Source organism: Chenopodium quinoa, unplaced genomic scaffold (genome assembly GCF_001683475.1).
Source record: "Chenopodium quinoa cultivar QQ74 unplaced genomic scaffold, ASM168347v1, whole genome shotgun sequence".
NCBI lineage: Eukaryota > Viridiplantae > Streptophyta > Magnoliopsida > Caryophyllales > Amaranthaceae > Chenopodium > Chenopodium quinoa.
This window is the reverse complement of record NW_018742204.1, coordinates 21,454,106-21,477,301: the sequence shown is the minus strand read 5'-3', so window position 1 is coordinate 21,477,301 and position 23,196 is coordinate 21,454,106. Positions and strand designations below refer to the sequence as shown.

The 23,196-nt window shown below is 32.3% G+C and overlaps 1 protein-coding gene across 3 annotated transcripts; it reads left to right on the top strand.

The window, feature by feature from the left end:
• The first annotated feature begins 17,425 nt into the window (after window positions 1-17,425).
• On the top strand, window positions 17,426-21,849 carry LOC110723190. Of its 3 annotated transcripts, XM_021902533.1 has the most exons (8): window positions 17,426-17,814; window positions 18,324-18,365; window positions 18,457-18,564; window positions 18,653-18,751; window positions 18,836-18,934; window positions 19,296-19,511; window positions 20,712-20,848; window positions 21,309-21,849. In XM_021902533.1, exons 1-5 carry the CDS (start codon window positions 17,674-17,676, stop codon window positions 18,929-18,931), a joined length of 486 nt encoding a protein of 161 aa, XP_021758225.1. In that variant the 5' UTR covers window positions 17,426-17,673; the 3' UTR covers window positions 18,932-18,934; window positions 19,296-19,511; window positions 20,712-20,848; window positions 21,309-21,849. The 3 variants fall into 3 exon arrangements, with proteins under 3 accessions (XP_021758225.1, XP_021758233.1, XP_021758216.1); XM_021902541.1 differs by having other exon boundaries at window positions 17,428-17,814; window positions 18,836-19,511; window positions 20,735-20,848; XM_021902524.1 differs by having other exon boundaries at window positions 17,428-17,814; window positions 18,836-19,511.
• The last annotated feature ends 1,347 nt before the right edge of the window (window positions 21,850-23,196 follow it).

The window sequence follows — 23,196 nt, the reverse complement described above, 5'->3', positions numbered from 1 at the left end:
ATAAAAAAAAAACTTACCGACGAATTGACCGGCGTTTTCCCCACATTCCCCAGCAAACGAACCCCCTTCCCACGCCGTGATTCCATTGTCGTCAGCCTCTTCCTTTTTCCGGTTGATTTGGTATGATAAGTGGTTGATTTGGTGTGATAGATAGTGAGAAAATTGGATGATTCCGGCGACCTTAGGGTGGTGGTGGTGATGGTGTTTAGGGTGATGGTGATTTCGGCGACCTTAGGGTGGTGGTGGTGATGGTGTTTAGGGTGATGGTGGTGGAAGGAGTATGGTTGGTGAAAAAAATTGAATGATGTCAAACATGGAATTTATAAGGGTAGATGAGTCATTTAATACCGTGCCCTAAGTAATTCTATTGTGGCATTTAGTAACCCCCAAAAAAAAACGAGTAGGTATATTAATTACTTAAGAAACTAGCAGCTACACTGTGCTAGACTAAAATGGGTATTGATAGATTAGTGTACTCCATTTTTTTTATTTGATGCAGCATCAATATACAATAAAATCTTTGTTGTTGCTGAGCTTGCTTCAACTAAATTAAATTTTGTAGAAGTGGTAATCTACCCAAATAGGGCAAATACCCAATGCCCAGTAGGCCAGTACCCAGGCTAATAACACTACAATCAGCATATTTTTATTGTCATCTACTCATCTGTTATCATGTTTAATTTGGATCTAATTGTGATTTGTGAATGCTATGTGTTGTAGTCCTTGGTATTGTACATTAAAGATATAATAACTTTGTAAAATTTTAAGCGCTCATTTTTAACAAATTAGCAAAAACTAATGGCTCGATTAAATATAATGGCTTGATCTACACAGCTGTGATTAAAGCCTTAAAGGTGATCAACAGATTATTTATCTAAGCTTTTGCCAAAGAAAGTGGTTCATTTTGAGCAAAGACATCGGCCTGGCCCAGAATTAGACAAGGCCATACCAACATTTTAGTAGACTAGTACGAGTAGGTCAAGCCACAAATGTCTCTCGGTACCAAACAACTGGTACAAAAAACACTAACTCATATTTTGGTACAAAAATATAAGGAAAATATTACATGGTGGCTTTCAAGAACGATAAATTTTATTTGGTGGAACAGTTGAACGAATTTGACCATAATTTCTAGGAAATTTTGTCAAAAACCTCCTTTTAAAAGCATTTTTTGTGAAAAACCTCCTTATAATTTTTTTTTGTCAAATCATACCTTAATCAATTTTTTTTATACAAAATCATACCTTATGATGGAAAACGGGGTTTGACTCCGTTTTCAAGCGTTGACCACCAACATGTTTAACGGAAAACCACCACCAAAATTAACCCACCACCAAAGACCAGCCACCAGTCCACCACCACCACCAAAGACCAGCCACCACCAAAATTTTCCCAAAATTAACCCACCACCAAAGACCAGCCACCACGCCCACCCCCACAACACCCACGCAAACACCAACAACAACCGTAGAACCGACTACCGCACGCACCACCTCCAATCTAATCGCCACCAATTCGAGCCAACCAGACCCTCGCAACTCGCCTACCCGCACCTGCCCAACCACTTCCTTCGCGGCGACAATACCCTAGGCGGTGGAGATGAAGGCTGCTAGGGATTTTGGGGCTTAATTGGTACGAATTGGGGTTGCAATTGGTACGGGGTTGCATCGGTGGAGATGGAGGCTTCTGGGGATTGATGTTGTTGTGCTTGCGCGGAGATAGGTGGTGCGGTGGAGCAGGTGGCGGTGATGTGGTTGTGTGGAGATAGCCACTGTGTTAGGAGGGTTCTGGTTGCGATGGGAAGAGGAAGGAGAGTGAGGGTCGTCAACGGGGTTCTGGGGCTGGGATAGCGTCGCCGGCGGGGGGGACAAGGAACCCTAGACGCTGGCAGGAAGTGGTGGTGGACTGTGGTGGTGTACTGGTGGGTTTGGGTTGTTTTCTGTTGAACACGTGGGTGGTCAACGCCTGAAAACGGGGTCAAACCCCGTTTTCTGTCTAAAGGTATGATTTTGTAAAAAAAAATTTGATTAAGGTATGATTTCACAAAAAAAAAAAAAAAAAAAAAAAAAAAAAATTATTAGGAGGTTTTTGACAAAAACATGCTTTTAAAAGGAGGTTTTTGACAAAGTTTCCTAATTTCTAATGTCTCCCTAAAAGTAATTAAGTCTAAATAGTGGCCTAATAATACTTAAATTAGTCAACCCATTATGGGTAACCTTTTAACCTTAATATATAAAATTACTACCCTACTCCTTAGATTATTACACCCCACCACCACCTAAGCCAGTAAGCCACTAGAACCACCACTCGAAACCTCATACCCACCGTTCGAAACCAGTCACCACCCCTTGAAAACACACCACCCAAACCTAGTCACCATTCCCTAAAACACCACCACTCGATACCAATTACCCAGTCACCCACCTCCCTCAAACCGCCCACCCTCTTGGGATTTCTTCCCTCCATTAAATCATACACTCTCAACTTTTCTACTCGTCAATTCATTGAAACTTTTTTAAACTGCATTGACAAAAATTCAACCTTTGGACATACGTAAAAGGAAGACATAAGTATAACAACACAAGATTAAGAAGAATCTCCTTCAAAATAAACCAATCTCACTTTCTAATTGACTAGCTAATTTAATAACAACAATTCCACTTAAAAATAATTAACATTATATTGGATATTAGAGTACATAAGAGAAAGACATATAACAACACAATATTCAAGGACTTTAAAATTGAAACATGCACGTACAATAACTTAAAATGCCCCTATATTATACAAGCATATATAGGAGCTTATTTGTAGTGGATAACATACATGTAGTGAGGCACAGAGAGATTACACTACAAGCTGAGGTAACCCATCATTCCATAATCAGTTGGTTGTTGCAACTCTCAATTAAGGGGGAGTTTGAGGAAGATCGGGATCGGTAGATGGGTGGTATACTTCAGCCTGCTCGACATTACCGCTACAGTAAGCGGGTCCGCTGCCACAGTAGCCATACTTGCTACAGCATAGCCCATTGGGGCAATCCCCATAAACACATTCTCCTTCAGCATCAACCTTGCGAGTAATAGGAAGATCGGTAAGAAGGCTGGGCTTCTGCCTCCTCGACACATTCGCTGCTACAGCCGCCTGACTTGGTACAGCACTGCCCTTCGGGGCACCCCCCACATTCTCCTTGTCCCATTGATGTACCCACCAAAAGGGTCATGATCACCATGATTACCACAAAGCTCTTCACCTTCATCATTTTCACTCTTCTTTACTTTTGTAACTAATTTACTCTCTTAGTTTTTTCTTTGTTTTATGAGTTTTTTGTTTGATGAATTTGGCTATGAATGAGGGGGTATTTGTAGGGTTTTGAGATGCACTGTCATTTAGGAAAATGCATGGATTTTATTTAGTGCATGGAGATATTATTGGCTACACTACTTAGCTATATTATTGGACCACCTTTAATTAAATAAACCATAGAATATTTAATTTTTTTTTTTTGAACAGACCTTTCGTATTTAAAACAATTAAGTAATAAGTGAATTTTTTTTTTACGCATGTTGATGTAAAACTTTGACTCATAATATATTTAATCATCAATAAATAACGGTGTATGGTAGAGCCAACAAAGCTTTGCCGGCCACCACGTTTGATTTCTTGATTACTTTTCTGGTGCCCTTGATAGCTTTGGCCATGGAAATTCCTTGTTCGGGTCAATCGGATCCCTACAATATGGATAATAATTGGTCATTTCTTCAGGAAATTAAATTTATTGCATTCCAAATTATTCTCAAAACTCCATCTAATGGACCCTTTCCATACTTTGTGCGGAATTTTTCACTTTAATTTGAAAGGAGGGGTGGATGAGATTCGAACTTGTGATATTTGTATCAAGCTGGCCTTCGATACTATATAAGTGGACCAACTCAACCAAAATCTTAAACTGATAGTTAAGGTCTAAGAATATGTTTTATTATACTCTGTCAATCATCTCAAAAGTACTACTATACATCAAACTATGTGGTATTCTTTCATTTTATGATGTAAGAGCCTAGTCTAGTTTTACATGATAAAGAAAAGACATAGCCATGCATTATTTTGCATATTTCATAATTTTTATGCAAGTTGAATTGTACAAATATCCACTAAGCTAGATTGAAAGATTTATTCTGGATACAATTAAATTTCAAAAGGATTTTTGGATGTGATTTTAAGACATAGCCATGCATGCATTATTTCGCATATTTCATAGTAATACAAAATAATGACCTACGGTCTTTGTATATATATGTCGTCATAAACATTCTTAACTATAATCATGTTATGACGTAAGAGTGTAAGACTAGTCTACACAGGATAGTTACACATGATTAAGAAAAGACATAAATAGCCATGCAATATTTTGCATATTTCATAATTTTCATGCAAGTTGAATTGTACAAATATCCACTAAATTGATAGATTTGCATTGTTCTGGCTACAATTAAATTTCAAAAGCATTTTCGGACGTGATAATTTTTCAAAATTTAAATTTTCAATTAATACTTGTATTGGATCTTAAAACACAATCTTCAAAAATAATAATCTTTATAAAATCCAATTTTAAAATTAATACACCAATGTTATACTTTTTCATCTATTACTTTAAATTTTTTTGTCTATGCTCTGAATTTTTCATATATTTTTGAAAAATTTCACCCTATGTTCTAAATTCTTTCTATCTATAATCTTATAATTTCTCATTTCTAAATTTTTTCACCCTATGTTCTAAACTTTTTTCCTATGTTCTAAATTTTTCACCCTATGTTCTAAATTTTTTTCCCGATGTTTTAAACTTTTTTACTATGTACTAATTTTTTTCGCCTTATGTTCTAAACTTTTTTCCTATGTTCTAAATTTTTTTCGCCTTATGTTCTAAATATTTTCACCCTATGTTCTAAACTTTTTTTTTTTTTTTTTTCATATTTGACATTTTTTTTTTAATCTATGTTCTAAATTTTTTTTTTCCTATGTTCTAAAATTTTCCATCTATGTTTCACTACCACAAAAAATGGCTAAGAAACCATTCAAAATAGGCCTTAGAGACCATAAATTGAATGGTTTCTATCTCAATGGTCTCTTAGCCTAAGAAACCACAATTTTAGTATAGTTTCTTAGGTTAAACATAGAAACCATACTAGTAAGAAGTCTGGTTTCATAGGTCAGTATATTTGTATATAAAATAAAAGGATAAGTAACTTGCTTTCTTTGAAGTATGGTTTCTTAAATAAATTATGAGAGACCATAGTTGTATCTAGTTTGGTTTCTTAGATAGACTTTAAATTTTTAAATACATTTATATAAATTAAATAATAATAAAATTTGAATTAAAAATATTAGTTTCTAAATCAAAATTACAATAAGTAAATATGTCCATGCATTTGGAATCCAAATTAAACAAAATCAATACGACTTATACCTTAATTTAACTTTATTTATCAGTAATAGCTTCCAAATTTCCAATGTTAATATACACAGCACATATCAAGTACTAAATTACTAATAATACAATCTATAAAGGTTTGTAACCTTTTTAACATATATCCTATAAAATTCTAACAAAACTAATGTTCGGGAGATGTATGTCTATATTATATACAGTAGCAAAAGTGCCATAAGAAAATGGCCGGCATTCTTGCTCTCACCACCAGGGTCCACGACCACCTTCTTTAATTTGTAATTTTCTCCGACCTTCCAACATGCTCTTTAGGATTTGCCAATTTCTATCATTAATTATCAGAAATTCAAACAAAATTCAATGATTTATGAGATAAATTCATAAATAGTCGAACACAAATTTACTAATAATAGCCGCTTCAATGGAGGAGAAATCAGATCTACTTCAATGGAGTAAACTCGGAGTTTCATTGGTGACGGAGAAGTCGGAGTTTTGTTGATGACAGAGAACTCGGAATTGTGTCAAGGGAGGAGAACTCGGAGCCGCTTCAATGGAGGAGTCAACCGTGAAGAAGATCTGAACATGGAGAAAAAAAACGAAAGAGAATAGGAGTAGTTAGCTGTGAATGACATAGGAGAGGATAGATCGATAAACAAAAAAATGGGGGTTTGGTATACTATGGTGATAGATAGAGGGAGGCTACTATGCTAGGGTTTTTGTTTACAGAGATTGATATACCATGTGAAAAATGGATCCGGCCCACTTTAAATTTACATTAATTTAACATAGATTTAATTTTTTATAAAAAAAAATAAAATATTTTTTTTATAAAAATTAGCAAACATACCGGTGTTTTATTTAAAAAAAAATATGGTATCCTTGCTCCTCAAGTCAAATAATATCTAAGAGACCATAATTATTAAACAAAGGTTTCTTATTCATTTTCTAAGATACCATAAGTTTGAATTGTATGGTTTCTTTACCTAAGAAACCCTTTAAGTGGCATATATGGTTTCTTATTGATGGTTCTTAGCCCTTATTTGTAGTAGTGTTTTAAATTTTCTGTCTAAACTCTAAATATATGTTCTAAATTATTTTCATATGTTCTAAATTTTTTCGCCCTATGTTCTAAATTTTCTTTACGTTTAAAATTATTTTTCCTACAAATGTTCTACACATTTTCTTAACTTCTAAATTTTTTTCCCTATGTTTGAGATTTTTTATTTTTTATTTTTTACTTATGTTCTAATTTTTTTTTCCTTACGTTCTAAAATTTTATGCATAGATGGAAAATTAATAAATAGAGACTATTAATTTAATAGTAACAACACTTTAGCTAAAGCCATTACCGAAATAATAACATTTCAGCCAAAGTTACAACTTTATGCATTGAATATGCTACTTGATAGGAGAAATAGATTTGAATTCGAACATGAACTTTAGAAGATAAGTTTATTGTTTAGAACATGTAATTTAGATTATAAGCCATTACCGAAATAATTATATTTCAGCCAAAGTTACAACTTTATGCATTGACTATGCTATTTGATTTGATCCAAAAATATACTAAACAATATCAATCAGTGGATCAGTGCAATCTACTTGAGATGTTTCAACTATATGATACTCCAAATTAATACTAGGTGAGAGACCCAATAATGGACAATGTATGTACATTGGTCCAATTTTCAAGCCAATATACAAGAGAAGATGGATGTGATTGACACATATAAGCAAGGGAAGTAACACTGACAAATCCAAAGTGAAAATCATACTCAATCTCTGCATATATACTTCGTAAAATATTCGTATGTTCTAAAATATTAATATGTTCTAAACTATTCTGGATGGATCAATTCGAAATTGACAAATCTATAATCAATTGTTTGAATTTGAAGAAAAAAAATTCAAAACTTGAGAAATTCTTGAAAAATCTGTTCGAAACTGACGGAAAAAAAAACAAATAAAAACTTCTTTATTGTGTACTTTGTCTCTGAAGAGCTTAGTAATTTTTTATTGAACAATTGAGGACAAAATTTATAATTTTTTTGTTGCTACTGGTTCAGGTTTTGTACTTCATTATCAGTCATTTTTTACTTGATCTCGGGTTTTTGCATATTTTATTGTTGTCCCGTTTTAATCATTCAGGACGAGCTTAGGCAACTATGCTTATATGCTGTTTTGTTCCTTCCATTAAAGAGCATGGTGTACAGAGATAACAAGAAGAAAGTAGCCTTCAGATTTCTGACCCATCCCCCCTCCCACACCCAAAAAAAGAGAAGTATAAAAAACACACTTTTTCACAACCCAGTCATAGCATCTAATTTCTTATATTTTATGTATTTATATTTATTTATTTATTTATTTATTTTTATTTGGAGGTCCTAGATTATCCACCAGTTGAAAGGTCCTCCGGTACTCCAAGAAAAGCAGTACATGAGGGGTATCAAGAACAAGTTTTTTGCAAGAACCAGCTTAGTTCACTAAACAGCCCTTTAAATGTACTGTATCAGTTACAAACTCTAACAATTATAATTTTCAATAGAAGAACCACTCGAAAATTTTCTACTTTAAATAGTCTAACAAATATGTATACAATTCTTTTATATATTTTATATTTAATCCATTTTACATAACTTTAACATCTAAGATTGCATTTCCTTATTACTAATCCTTAAAATCACAATCATTTTAAAATAATGCTCTTCGAAATTATTTAGGTACTCAATAAACCATATTATGTTCTGAAATAATATCTAAAACAATAGTATATTTTTTTAAAAATCATTAAATTCTAACAAATTCTAGATAACTTCACTTATATCAATTGTTTTTCCATACATATATCTCCATAGAAACTTTATCACTATTCCTTGTTAGTACTTACAAATTCTTGTATCCTTGCTATTACAACACCCGAATACAACCACGAATATTACAATCGAATTTTACTTATCTTACAAGCTTTATCACTACCCCTTCTAACAACTTATAAATTAAAACGCCTCTATAATCTTAACCTAAACAAAATCACGAAGACCACAAAAAAAGAACAATTTCACGAATCATACTTATCTTGCCGTCGAGGGAGCACGCGCAACGCGCGTGCTCCAACGACTAGTTTTTTAAAAAAATAAAAAATTTGCGCCACTGTTGCTGTGAATTGGGGATTGGGGGGGGGGGGAGATAGCTTTGACTAAATTTATCTAACATACTTTACCTTTTTTGAAGGGATCCTAATATTCTTTACCAACAAATGATTTGTTAAAATATTAATTACAATTTATTTAAAAATTGATTTTTATACCAAATTTGTGTGTTTACATTTATATATATATATATATATATATATATATATATATATTATATAATATTACAAATTTATGTTTATATTCATATTTAGATTTTTTAGCCAAGCCAATTAATTAAAAAGATTTAACATAATGTAAATATTCAATTTAAGGTTTTGACCAATTAACGTAATTTATGGGAGAGTCTATAGTACATGACAAATCTGCTCTGCTCTACTGAAATCTGCTTTGCTCTGCTTAACTGAAATCTACTCTGCTATGCTCTGCTCTACTTAAAATTAATACTTAATATTGAATAATAATAATAATAATAATAATTAATATTTAATAATAATAATAATAATAATTATTAATATTTTATAATAATAATAATAAATAATTAATAATTAATAATAATATTATTAATAATAATAATAATTAATATTTAATAATAATAATATTAGTAATAATAATAGTAATTATACTAATATTAATAATAATAGTTATAACTAATAATATTAATTATAATAACAATAATTTATTTTTATAGTAACTATTAATATTAAGATAATAATTAATATTTAAAGTAGTACTAATTATTAATTTTTAATAACAATAATAATTATTAAATAATATTTAATAATAATAATAATTATTAAATAATATTTAATAATAATAATAAACATAATAATAATAATTAATATTTAACTTTAAAAATTTAATGATTATAATAATAATGCGATAATAATACTAGTAGTAGTAATAGTAGTAGTAGTAGTACTACTACTACTACTACTACAGTACTACTACTACTACTACTACTACTACTACTACTACTACTACTACTACTACTACTGATAATAATAATAATAATAATAATAATAAGAATTATTATAATAATAATAATAATAATAATAATAATAACAATAATAACAATAACAATAACAATAACAATAGTAATAGTAATAGTAATAGTAATAGTAATAATAATAATAATAATAATAATAATAATAATAATAATAATAATAATGAAATCTGCTCTGCTCTGCTCTGCTGAAATCTGCTCTGTTCTGCCCAAAAGCTCAAAAACAGGGCTTTTACCTTTTTTGAAGGGATCCTAATATTCTTTACCAACAAATGATTTGTTACAATATTAATTACAATTTATTTAAAATTTTATTTTTATACCAAATTTGTGTGTTTACATTTAATTTTTTTAGTATATATATATATATATATATATATATATATATATATATATATATATATATATATATATATATATATAAAATTACAAATTTATGTTTATATTCATATTTAGATTTTTTAGCCAAGCCAATTAATTAAAAAGATTTAACATAATGTAAATATTCAATTTCAGGTTTTGACCAATTAACGTAATTTATGGGAGAGTCTACAGTACATGACAAATACCGCTATGTGTTGTAAATGATAAAATTGCCTATGATTATAACAAATTAAAAGATAAAAATTGATCTTATTTCACTTAGCCTAATTATTTTTTATTTTTAATTAATTTTATAATAGTTCTATCGATCATTTGGCAAAAAAAATTTCTTACATAAAATACTCAATATAATGTGCAATCAAAGCATTATTTCGCTACTCCAAACTGTAATATAGGCTCGTTGTCCCAAAAGTAACATATAGAGTACGACAAAGGACACACGAACAAAAAATTTTGTATAGGATTTACCTAAAGTATAGATATTTAGTAAGGTTATATATATATATATATATATATATATATATAATAATAATAATAATAATAATAATAATAATAATAATAATAATAATAATAATAATAATAATAATAATAATAATAATAATAATAATAATAATAATAAACATGTTTTCTATGTGGCTGGCCACACTAGCCACGTGGTTAACTGACACACATGTTACTCCTGACCGACTGACTAACCTCTCAAGTAACCCTTGCCTGACCGAGTAACTCCTCGCCTTTGATTAACCCCTAACCGTGTAACCAGAGACCAATAAAGTAATCCTTCACTATTGTCAAAAAAAAAAAAAAAAAAAAAAAAATCCTTGACTGACCGTGTAACCCCTGGTCTAGTAACCCTGAGCAATCAAATAACCCCGACTAAGGAATGTGGCGTGTCACATATGAAGTTCATAAAGGTGTCATTGTTAGTAAGTTGTTAAAAATGCAATTTTATATCAACCCCTCTTTATCGTACCCTAAGAGGGCGAGAATATCCACACATGATTTGGGATCACCCAACAAGAATTTAATTTGTATAAGTTCACTTTTCAATATTTTTGAAGGTCTAAGAGAAGTAAATGAACAAATAACTGATTCAAAAATCCCTTATTTTATATTTAGGTTTGCCGATTTAGTTTTTAAGGAATGATTGGATGGATTAAGCATTTCTACTAATTAATGGCATTACTAAATTGAAAACAAATATATAAATCACTTGACATTACATTTAAATTATGATATTAATATTTAAGAGTGCCAATTAAAAGTTAGGTCTGCCTAATTTTTATTGCTGAATAAATAGAATGATCGTTCCCAAATGCTAAATAATGTTAAATAATGTTAGGCATTACTAAAATATAAATTACATGACATTACACTTTTTATATGATATTAATATTTAAGAGTGCCCAACATATGAAATTATAGGTCTACCAAAATTTTATCAATTTTAGGTTCATTTTAGACAATCATAAGTATTTAAATAATTATACTACAATGTGTAAGTTAATTGAAAAAATGATATGTCCATCAAGTAATTAAAAAAAAAAAAAAAAAAAAAAAAACAAAATGTTATACCCAAAATGGCTTAAACCATCCTAAATAAATATTAGGTAATTCCAAATAAATCAATAATCAATCAATAACAATGTACTAAAAGACATATTAGCAATAACATGTGTCATTTTTTGGTGTGTCCTTAATTTATTGTTTTTGAAAGAAGAATATTATTATTAATAAATAGGCATACGACATCTAAAATAATAATAAAGATTTGTAAACCATAAATCTAGAGAAAATAACATAAATTTTTTTTGTTGCATTTTATCACCTATTTTTATCACCTCAAGATTTTATTTTTTTTGCATTTTATCACCTATTTTTTTTATCAAAAATACTAAAAATTACCACCACTCGAGTTTTCTAAATGCAAAAGGAATCAATAATGTATTATGAGGGCAAACTTTTATCAGACGCATGGATTTGTGCTTAAGCCCAATGAAAAATTATTTGACACTAATTTAACTTTTGTATGGTCCATTTTCTCAAGTTAATCCTAGTTTGATCTGTAGCCCATACTAAAAACCAAATTTATTCATTAAAATTTAAAACTACCTTAAGATTTATTTTAGTTATGCAAGTATATGGCAATGTTCATTCTTTTTTGGAATTGTTACTTGTAAATTATCCACTACCCAAGAATATAGCCTGCAAAAATTACACCAAATTATCATAGAATAAATTAGAGGGCTACTATAGATTACTTATTGAAGTTTATTGTATCCATGATTACATAATTGTTTGGTACTGTAATACAATGACAAGAGATAAAATACAAATATTTAATACAAAGACCGTACTGACATTGGTAACCACCAAAGAATATACCAATCAACAAAATCAAAACAAGCTTGACGCCAATGAGGGTTGATGTGCAATATTGCGATGGTTGCCAAAAATAATATAGTTGCGCACGACATTCCAAAGCTCCATAAGAAGTCTTCTACAAAATTTTCGTCGTGGTCTCCATCTCCTCCGTCTTTGGTAAGAGAACTAGGCGGCATCACTAGCGTTTGATTGTGTAAGTCACTTCCCGGGAACCCAAATAGTCCAGGGTTCCCACGATAGTTACTCTCATCAAAGCCACCAAACTGTCCCGACACGGGCACTCTTCCAGTCAAATTGTTGTACGACACATTGAAGATCTCCAATGTGTTGAGCTCAACAAGTTGCCACTCAAGTTGTTGAAGGAAAGGTCTAAACTCTCAATATTCTTCAGATTGGAAAAGCTACCGGTGAGGGTTATTGGTGAGCAACCAAGTGGGGAAAGGTCCCACCAAGTTATTACTGTCAAGGTATATTTCACTGAGATATGACAAAAAATTGGGAATAGTTCCAAGTGGCTCATTCAACCTGCAATCACGAAAGAGTAAGGATTGCAACTGAAAAGTGGGTGTCCATAATGCATCTTCTGTTTGGACTTGGAATAATTTATTGCCCTAAATGAAAAAGCTTAGAGTGGTTGGCCAAAGAATGCACGGGAAATTTGCCCCTCAAAGTTGTTATATGAGAGACCCAAGAATTGTAGGGACTTAAGATTTGACAAGTCTGGTATCTCCTTTCTGAAATTTGTTAAAAGAAAGACCAAGAGTCTGTAGGGATGTCAAGTTGTTAATACAAGGAGGTATGCCACCCTTCAAATTGTTTCCAGAAAGATCCAATTTCTGAAGATTCCTTAATCTGCAAAGCCAACTACCTGCAAGTATTAATTGATTTCCGATCAAGTTTAGGAAATTTGACAAAAATCCAATCCTATATATTTTCCACTAATTGTCAGGTTTAGATTCTATGCCTAACTTTGTGTAGTATATTCCCATTGATTATATTATAAGTTCACAATGTGAGAAGCAATTCAAGTAAGCTGTACGGATTATGTGATTACTTAGCGCATGTTCATATATACTGAGGTGAGCTGAACTGAACTAAACTGAACTGATTGGAGCTGAACTAAACTGAATAGAGCTGAATTGAATATTTTATGAGAGAAGGAAATTAGGAGTTGAACTGAACTGAACTTATTGGAGCTTAACTGAACTAAACTGAAATCAAGCTGAAGTGAACATGCTCTTTGTTACTAACATTTTTTTTTTTTGGTGATGGATCAAATCCAAATTGGTCCTATTAGTCTTATTATTTTTTCATTTGACTCTAAATTTGTATATATAATCAAAAATTTGTATCTTTTTTTACTAAAATATAAATTAAGATATTGATGTTATAAAATGTGCATTAATAAGCATGAAATCCCCATTATTGCAATTTTAAAAGAGTTAAGAAAGATATGAAGTATGTATATGCATGTGTCAATGTGTGTCTCTCAAATGGCCTGGTATGAACTATATTATTTCCGTTTTAATTGAAAGAGTTGTGTGTCAACTACAAAAAAACAAAGGAAGTACTTAATTGAAAGAGTTGTGTGTTAAGCCATAAATAGCAACGCGACTTACCTTGGATGTCACTAGAAAAATAATTTAAAAAAACAAACATGTACGATAACATTTATATATAAGATGAACAATACTTATTCGATCATTTGATTACAAACAAAGTAACAGCATACATTAACTTAAAATGCCCCTATATTATACATAGGAGCTTATTTATAGTGGATAACAAGTAGTGAGGCACAAAAAGATTACTTAAGAGGTAACCCAGGCCATATGATGAGTTGCATAGATCGATCAAGGGGCTTTAACAACAACCTTGCGAGTTTTAGGAAGATCGGTAGAAGGCTGGGCTTGAGCCTGCTCGACACCACCACAGTAAGCGGGTCCGCTGCCACAGTAGCCAAACCGGCTACAGCACAGCCCATTGGGGCAAGCCCCATTGACACATTCTCCTTGTCCCATTGATGTACCCACCATAAGGGTCATGATCACCATGATTACCACAGAGCTCTTCATCTTCATCATTTTCACTCTTCTTAACTTTTGTAACTAACTTACTCTTAGTTTTTTTTTTCTTTGTTTTATGAGTTTTTTGTTTGATGAATTTGGCTATGAATGAGGGGGTATTTATAGGGTTTTGAGATGCACATCATTTGGAATGATGCATGGATTTTAATTAGTGCATGGGAGATTTTATTGGCTACGCTACTTAGCTATATTATTGTACGTGTACATTATCCTATTATTGGACCACCTTTGATTAAGTTAACCATAGAATATTCAACACTGGTTGGGATAAGAAGGTCACGGAGTACAAATTATATTTTCCCTTCCAATTTTCTTAAAGTACCCGATTTAATTTGCATGACCGTATATTTTAATGCAGAAATTTAACCAATAATATAATTAATTTATCAATAATTTATAAATTGTTGGTATTTTATAAACTATACATTCAGATAGTTCTAATATATACCCAAATAACTATGTTTAATCTTACGTAGTTTATTGCAAGTTTGCAATAACATAAAACATTTGTCAAATTATATATTGTACGTGTACATTATCCTATTATTGGACCACCTTTGATTAAGTTAAGCATAGACTAATCAACGCGCGCTCGTGGATAAAGCAAGTTGCAAATTACTACTCCTTTCTCCAATTTTTTTTTAGTACCTAGTTTGATTGTACTTGTTATTTATATTGCATACAAATTAAAGTACACGAGCCCTCAAAAAAAAAAAAAAAAATTCAAAACGATTCCTCCTTGATTTAAGGTATTGATTTGTTATTTATATTCCTTGATTCATGAAATTGATTTATTATTTATATTTTATATATTAATAGAATACTTATATATATATATATATATATATATATATATATATATATATATATATATATAATATTTTATATATATTTTTTTGAACGGGAAGAATAATATCATTAAATAAAAGCCATACGGCATCTACAATGACAAGGATCTGTAAACCACAGATTTAGAGAAAATATCATAACTTTTACAATCAAAATCATAACTAATTTGCATATTTGGCATAGCTCATACTCCATCGCTTCAAGCTTGACGCGAGCAATGATTTTCGACGTCTTTGCATCTTTCCAAGTTGAGACCTCCGCAATCTGCGCTGATGTTTTGACCGACCGGTTGATGACAAATCCCAGACCCATAGGAATCCAAATCACCTTCTCAATTATTATAAGAACCCTAAAAATAAAATTCTCATTCATAGATGAGAATCAAAATCCCAGAAAATTGGGAAAAACCCAGAAAATTGGGAAAAACTCTCACAGATGGAGAGAACAAAACAAACAAATAAACGATAATATTTTATATATTAATAGAATACTTATATATATATATAATATATATATATATATATATATTATTTTAATTAAAAATTAATCATATTTTTTCACCGTTACCAAAAAAACATAAGGTATAAAGAAAATCTAGAAAACCAATATTTTGAAATAATTTGACCCTAAATGCGTGGTAAAAATCAATTTGTAACTATCTATTACCAATTCATAACTTACCATGTTCTTTATATTTCAATGATATGTTCTTTTATAATTTAATGATGTTCTTCACATTTATAAGTTATGTTCATTCTGCTTTAATCCGGGTGTACCATTAGCACCCGGTGTACCAACCAACCATAGAATAATCAACGCTCGTGGGATAAGCAAGCTACAAATTACTACTCCCTTCTCCGTTTTATTAAGAGTACCCAATTTGATCGGACTTTTTAATGCTGAATTTAAACCACTATTATGTTTAGTCTTTAATTTATCAATAATTATAAATCGTTGGTGTTTTGCAAAATATACATTGAGGCAGTTTAACAAATACCCACATAATTATGTATACTGTTATGTAGTTTAACTGGGCTAGAAATTTGGGAAAGTTGTAGGTGGATGATAAGAGAATCCTCTCCCCAATTGTCACCAATGGGGATGAACCTCCAACCTCAAACCTAATGGTTGGAACTCTTGGGAGGTACTCTCTTTTCCACTCTTTCAAAATTATGATGGTTGACAGAAGCTTAAAAAGGAAACGTAGAATAGTCTACATACTCAATAATATGCGTAAATGACTATGATTTTTTTAAGTTTTCTTATTTTATTGAAATATATTGTTGTATGCATAAATAATAAGTTATAAAAATCTAATACTTGTATTACATATATAGAAATGAATTTAGTAATATCCCTAAAAAAAAAAGAATTTAGTAATATACCTCACTTGTATATTTTCTTGTTATAATAATTTTTGCATAAATAATACTCCCTTCATTTTTAATTACTTGTTACATTTCTTCATGCGCGGAGTTTTAGCAGAAATTGAAGAAGGTAATAAATATGGAGGTAGTTGGGTAGGTGGAAGAATAAAAAATTGTAAAAAACAAAGTAGTGGAGAAAATTAGAGGAAAAAGAATATGAAATTAATAAAATATGATTTATGTTGGATCCACTAGGTGAGAGAAATGAATTAAGGGTCTGTTCACATTTACTGAACTGAGCTGAACTGATTGGAACTGAACTGAACTGAACTGATTGGAGCTGAACTGAACTAAGCTGAAATGAATATTTTATGAGAGAGGGAAATTAACACTAGTGGAAAAAGTTTCATTTGTAACGGGTTATTTGTAACGGGCAAAGCTATGCCCGTTACATTAAATACATTCGTAACGGGCAAAATATTGCCTGTTACGAATAAATATTTATTCGTAACGGGCAAAATATTGTCCGTTACGAATAAATATATTTATTCGTAACGGACACCATGTGCCTGTTACGAATACTATGTGCCCGTTACGAATTTGGTCCAGTTAAAAAGAGGATCCATGTGCCTGTTACGAATAAATATTTATTCGTAACGGACACCATGTGCCCGTTACAAATAAATGTTTATTCGTAACGGACACTATGTGCCCGTTACGAATTTGGTCCAGTTAAAAAGAGGATCCCATGAAAAGAGAAGCCCATTACTAATTATTAGGGTTTCACACTCCTAGTCCTAGCCGTCAAACACTAAAATCCCACATATTTTCCCTTTCACTCTCTCTCCTCCTCTCTTCCTCTCCTTCGCCATCTCCTTCTCTCTTCACCCCAAATCGCCGACTTCTCATTCCGTTCGCCATATCCAAATTCTTAACTCTAACCCTATTTCGAATCACAATTTAATACTCTAACCCTAGAAACTAACAAACCCTAGCAGAGAGAATGAAAGCAATTGTGAAATCTAATGGTTGGGAAAATTTGTGGTCGCGAGAACTACTGGAGCTTCAGCGAACATCAATGGCGGAAACAACGCTTCTATGGAGGACAAGAAGCATGCTGAGCAATCTACTCACTTCAATTAAGGTTATAGGCTAGTTATAACCATATATCTTTCTTTGCTATTGGTAAAATCGTTGTTTCTTATGATTTTGCCAAGAATTTTGTTACTCTATTTATATATTCAACTGATTCTCGACAAATTTCGTGTTATTTCTACTCTTTTGCGTTTTTGTCCATGTGAATGTTCTTCGAATTTTGTTGTTTTGGATTATCTCAATAAAATTATGAATTATTTGTTCAAGTATTATTATTTGAACATTCCTAGAAGAGTTGTCCCTCAATATTCATCTAGTTATAGTTAGATAAGGTCTAAGCATTATGATCAGGCTCAACTGCTTTCCCAGGCCTGCCGACGTTAGCTGATCCAAATGGGGGAATGGTAATAATGGGCATTCTTTGTGCATGCACAAGATATGATTATGTCAACTGTGTTTTAGTTTTCATATTTATTTTTTTCTTGTCTTCCCTTTTTTATCTTTTTTTTTTTTTTTGTGACATTTTTTAACTATATCTGGTGATCACCTCTTCAACAGGAGAGGGCGCTGAAACTAGAGAATGAACAGCTGAAGGATGAGGTATTAATTAGATAAAAAAAAGAAATAGACCCTAGCTAGCCTAGATAAGAGCGAGGAAATTGGTTACTTATGTCAATTGTGTGGGTTACAGGTTGCAAAATTGATGGGCAATTCCAACAGAGGAAACCAGACCGATTTAGATTTAAATGGTGTGATGGAGGAGGGAGTGGAGGGTGATGATATACAAGGCCCTCAGCCGGTGAGAACACTTCCTCTTTCAAAAAGACCCTAGCATAAGATTAAGGATTAAGGAATTTGATTACTTATGTCAATTGTGTGGTTTGTAGGCTGTAATATTGATGGGTAATTCCAACAATGAAAACAATGCAGATCTGGATTTAAACAATGTGGTGGAGGCGAGTTCTCATATACAACCCCCTCAGCCGGTGAGAACACTCCCCTCTATCAAAAGACCTAGCCTAGCTAACAATGAGATAATTGGTTACTTATGTTGATTGTGTGGGTTGCAGGTTGCAAAATTGGTGGCCAATTCCAACAGTGGAAACCAAACAGATTTAGAGTCAAACAACGTCGAGGAGGTGGGTGCACATATAGCATTCCCTTAACCGGTAAGAACACTTCCTCTGCTATGGTAGCAAGCTGTAGGGGCATGAGGCTAAGCATTTGAATTATTTTTTGTCTTTGCACTGGTAATTCTAATTGGGCTATATAATGAAAGCTCCTTATTTTTCTGATGAGAACTCGCATTCTCATTTGATTCCCTTGTCTCCTATATGTAAAACTATGATTGTTTATACCTATTTATTAACTACTATACTTCACCAGTGTAATAAAGTAGATGCAGTGTAATAAAGCATTAATTTGCAGACATGATGAAGATTAATGTATTGTATATTTACTTGGTCAGTACATTCCTGTACAATCTGTTACTAATAATGTGACTTAGTCACCACTCTCTAGTCTCTCCAGTTATCTTGGGATTTTGTGGTTGTGCTATCCTTACGATCAGGCAGGGAAAATCAGCAATATACTGACCAGACAGAGAACACGAAGACTCAGGTATACTCGACTAGAACAATAAATATTCGGACAGGCTTGACAGCAGGCGAGGGTAGACGAATACAGCTACATTATGTTGGTGCCTAAGACATGTTGGTGCCTAAGACATGTTATCCTACTGATAAGGTACATTATTATTTGAACATTCCTAGAAGAGACTATTTTGTGCTTCAGTGGTAGTGGCTGTGTTTTGTATATGCATGAGAGACTTGGCAAGTAAGGATTGGTGTATTTTTGTGTTGTGTGTGTAGTGTAGATTCTGCTTCCATAGGGCTGTGTTGTAGTGATTTTGAGGCTACAAGTGTGCTCGGGTGTGACTTAATAACGAGTGTGGAGCCAGTAGAGGGGCGTAGAGGGGTGTACGCCGTTAAAAACTGAAGCATTATGAAATTTAATGTGTGTGGAGCTGAAGGTTTTATCTTTACTGGATCAAAGCAAGTTGAAATTAGTATATTTCCACTAAATACTCAGATTATAATTCATGTTCTTTAAGATCCATAGACACTAGACTTGCTTGGTGTGCCAAAAGTTTCAGCATGGTATATATAGACACTAGACTTGTGATTCATTTGGGATATATGCTCTTTCAATTGTTGCCGATGTTTTCCAATGAAAGTACATTAATTAACATTGCATACCCTCTAGAAGATAATTAATGTTGAGCAGACTAGTATTAGCTTAAATTTAATGAGATACGGGGGACAAAATTACCTAAGTCACCCATTTCTAAACTTCTTAGAACATTATATTTTCAATATCTGAGCATTTTCTGTCCTAGGTACCTGAGGAAATCAAAATTCCTTCGAGTCTTGGAAATATATTATTATATTATTGTTGGATCACGTCTAATTGGTACACATAATATGTTAAGTTAATCTTGTTCATTGGATGAGCTGTAAAAGTTTGATACTTTGATATGGTGAAAATTATAATATAGTCATAAAAGTTTGATACTTTTATCTATGCCTTTACTGAAATATCTGCATATTTATCCATTTGTATGTTCGTGGCATTCTTCGTATGTTGTTTACTTTTCCGATTGGTAGATTGGCTTTTTAGTGACATTATTATCAATGGTTTTGGAGTGAACACTGTTACATTGTATATATTGCAAAGTAATGAGATGAGACTTCAATGTTTTATGGGAATTTAACTAATTGTTGTGGCTTTTTTTGTTGTTGGTGTTTCATATATCCAATCCAATCATTGCAATATGCACACTTTAGAGTATGTTTGCTTTATAATCATGTTACTTTTGGAAAATTAGGGCCCTTAATTGGTGGTTATTATGTTGCTTTCCTTATTTAGTCTACTTATGCCTCACAGTGGTTTACTTGGCAAATCGGCAGTCTGCTGCACGTTCTAAAGAGAGGAAAGCTCGATACATATTGGAGTTGGAGCGGAAAGTACAGACTCTTTAAACTGAAGCAACCACCCTTTCTGCACAACTCACCTTGTATCAGGTATTTTTGCTGATATCACACCCCAGTAACGTAAAAGATCTGCTCTTAAATTTAGATTCACTTGTTCTTTCATTTAGATTACGGAGTACAAGGTTTTAGGATCTAGAAATTAAAAGTACTTCTAAGATTCTCTTGTGTGAACTTGTTGTTCTTACGTTTCTTTTATGAATTTATTATTTAGAGGGACACAACTGGTTTGACATCTGAAAACACAGAACTTAATTTAGGTTTGAACAGTTGATTTAGTTCGGAATTTAGGTTTGAACAGTTGATTTAGTTCGGAATTTAGCTGCCAATATACAAATTTAAGTTTTAAACTATCAAAATATCTTGATTTCCTTGTTTCAAGTAAAAAACAATATCACTAAATATATTGAACTTGGCTTGACATGTCTCTTCTTTTTGAATTTTGTTGCGGTATAGATCTTTAAAATCTGAACTTTTCTGTTTATTTTTTCAGCACTCAATGAAGCATTAAAGCAGGAAGTGGAGAGGCTTAGAATGGCCACAAGCGAAAATGCGAAATGATGGGTCCTTCAGAATAATTTAACTTACGGAAATAATAACAACTTGCACCATATGCATTCATCCAATTCCCAGGCCAAAATCAACCCTTCAGAATTTATGCCGAATGATTCCCTGGGAAGATTACAAGGGCTTGACATTGGCGGCTGAGGAACACCCGCCGTGAAATCTGAAGGTGGCTCGATGTCTGCAAGTGAAAGTAGCACAACATTTTATTGAGGCTTTCTTTGGTGATCATTATCACTTCTTGGAGCCTTTAATTGGGTGATAACACTTCAATTTTGTAGCTAAATTTCATTATATCTCTAACCAAATTCATACTGTTCTAATGATGTTAGATGATATTTGCTGAGAATTTTAACAGGAAGTCATAAGTGTATACAGAAGAGTATAAAAAGCAAGTAGTAACAGTGTGTAATACAGGATTTGTCTAGCATTTACATGATATTTTACTACAAATACGCAGGTGTTAATAGTATTGTTGTTTGTCAAGGAATAATAAGTCTTTTAGAATGTAATAATTTGGGTGGTAAATGGAAAAATAATAGGGGTATTTGTGACTAGCACCTGAAATGCTAGTTACAAATGCCCCTAATTTTTTGACTTATTCCGAGATTATTCGTAACGGACATTGTAAATGCCCGTTACGAATAACTACTTATTCGTAACGGACATTGTAAGTGCCTGTTACGAATAACTACTTATTCGTAACGGACATTGTAAGTGCCCGTTACGAATAACTACTTATTCGTAACGGACGTTTCAAATACCCGTTACGAATAATGGGTTATTCGTAACGGGCACCTGAAACGCCCGTTACGAATAACCTATTATTTGTAACGGACATTGTAAGTGCCCGTTACGAATAATGGGTTATTCGTAATGGGCGCCTGAAACCCCCGTTACGAATAACCTATTATTTGTAACGGATATTGTAAGTGCCCGTTACGAATAAGTAGTTATTCGTAACGGACGGTGCCCGTTATGAATAATAATGGCCATCCGTAACGGCCGTATATGTAACGGACGTTGCCCGTTACGGATGAGCCCTTTTTATGAATAATAATGGGTTATTTGTAACGGGCAAAAAGGGCCCATCCGTAACGGGCAACGTCCGTTACATATACGGCCGTTACGGATGGCCATTATTATTCGTAACGGGCACCGTCCGTTACGAATAACTACTTATTCGTAACGGGCACTTACAATGTCCGTTACAAATAATAGGTTATTCGTAACGGGCGTTTCAGGTGCCCGTTACGAATAATCCATTATTCGTAACGGGTATTTGAAACGTCCGTTACGAATAAGTAGTTATTCGTAACGGACACTTACAATGGAACCTCCTTTGATCTTGTGAAGTGAAGTCTCTCTCTTGTTTTGCTGGAGCGGCTCAGTCTCTCACTTAATCACAAAATCGATATATGTTTATTATCGTAATCTGTCATGTATGGTTCTAATTGTAAATGTTGTGCTCCATAGAACAATAATCAATGTCTAATCCACTTAAACAAGTTTGTACTCTACATGATTGAAATTAATAGTGATAATAGGTCTAAACTTTTGCCAAATTAAAGAAAGTAATTTGTTTCGGGGTGTCCAAGCTTGCTATTCTCCTCTAGTATGGTGTCCAGGCAGTTTATATGAACTTGATCACATTTCTTGATTTAGTTGTATTCAACTCATATAGAAGTCCCTCCATCGCTCTCTACTAGGTTGTGAGTTTTTAACCCTATTAATGTCTTATGTGTGTTTTTTTTTTTTTTGACAGGAAATTTCTTATGTGTTATTCCTCCTTGAAAAAGACAACATGATCACCAGAA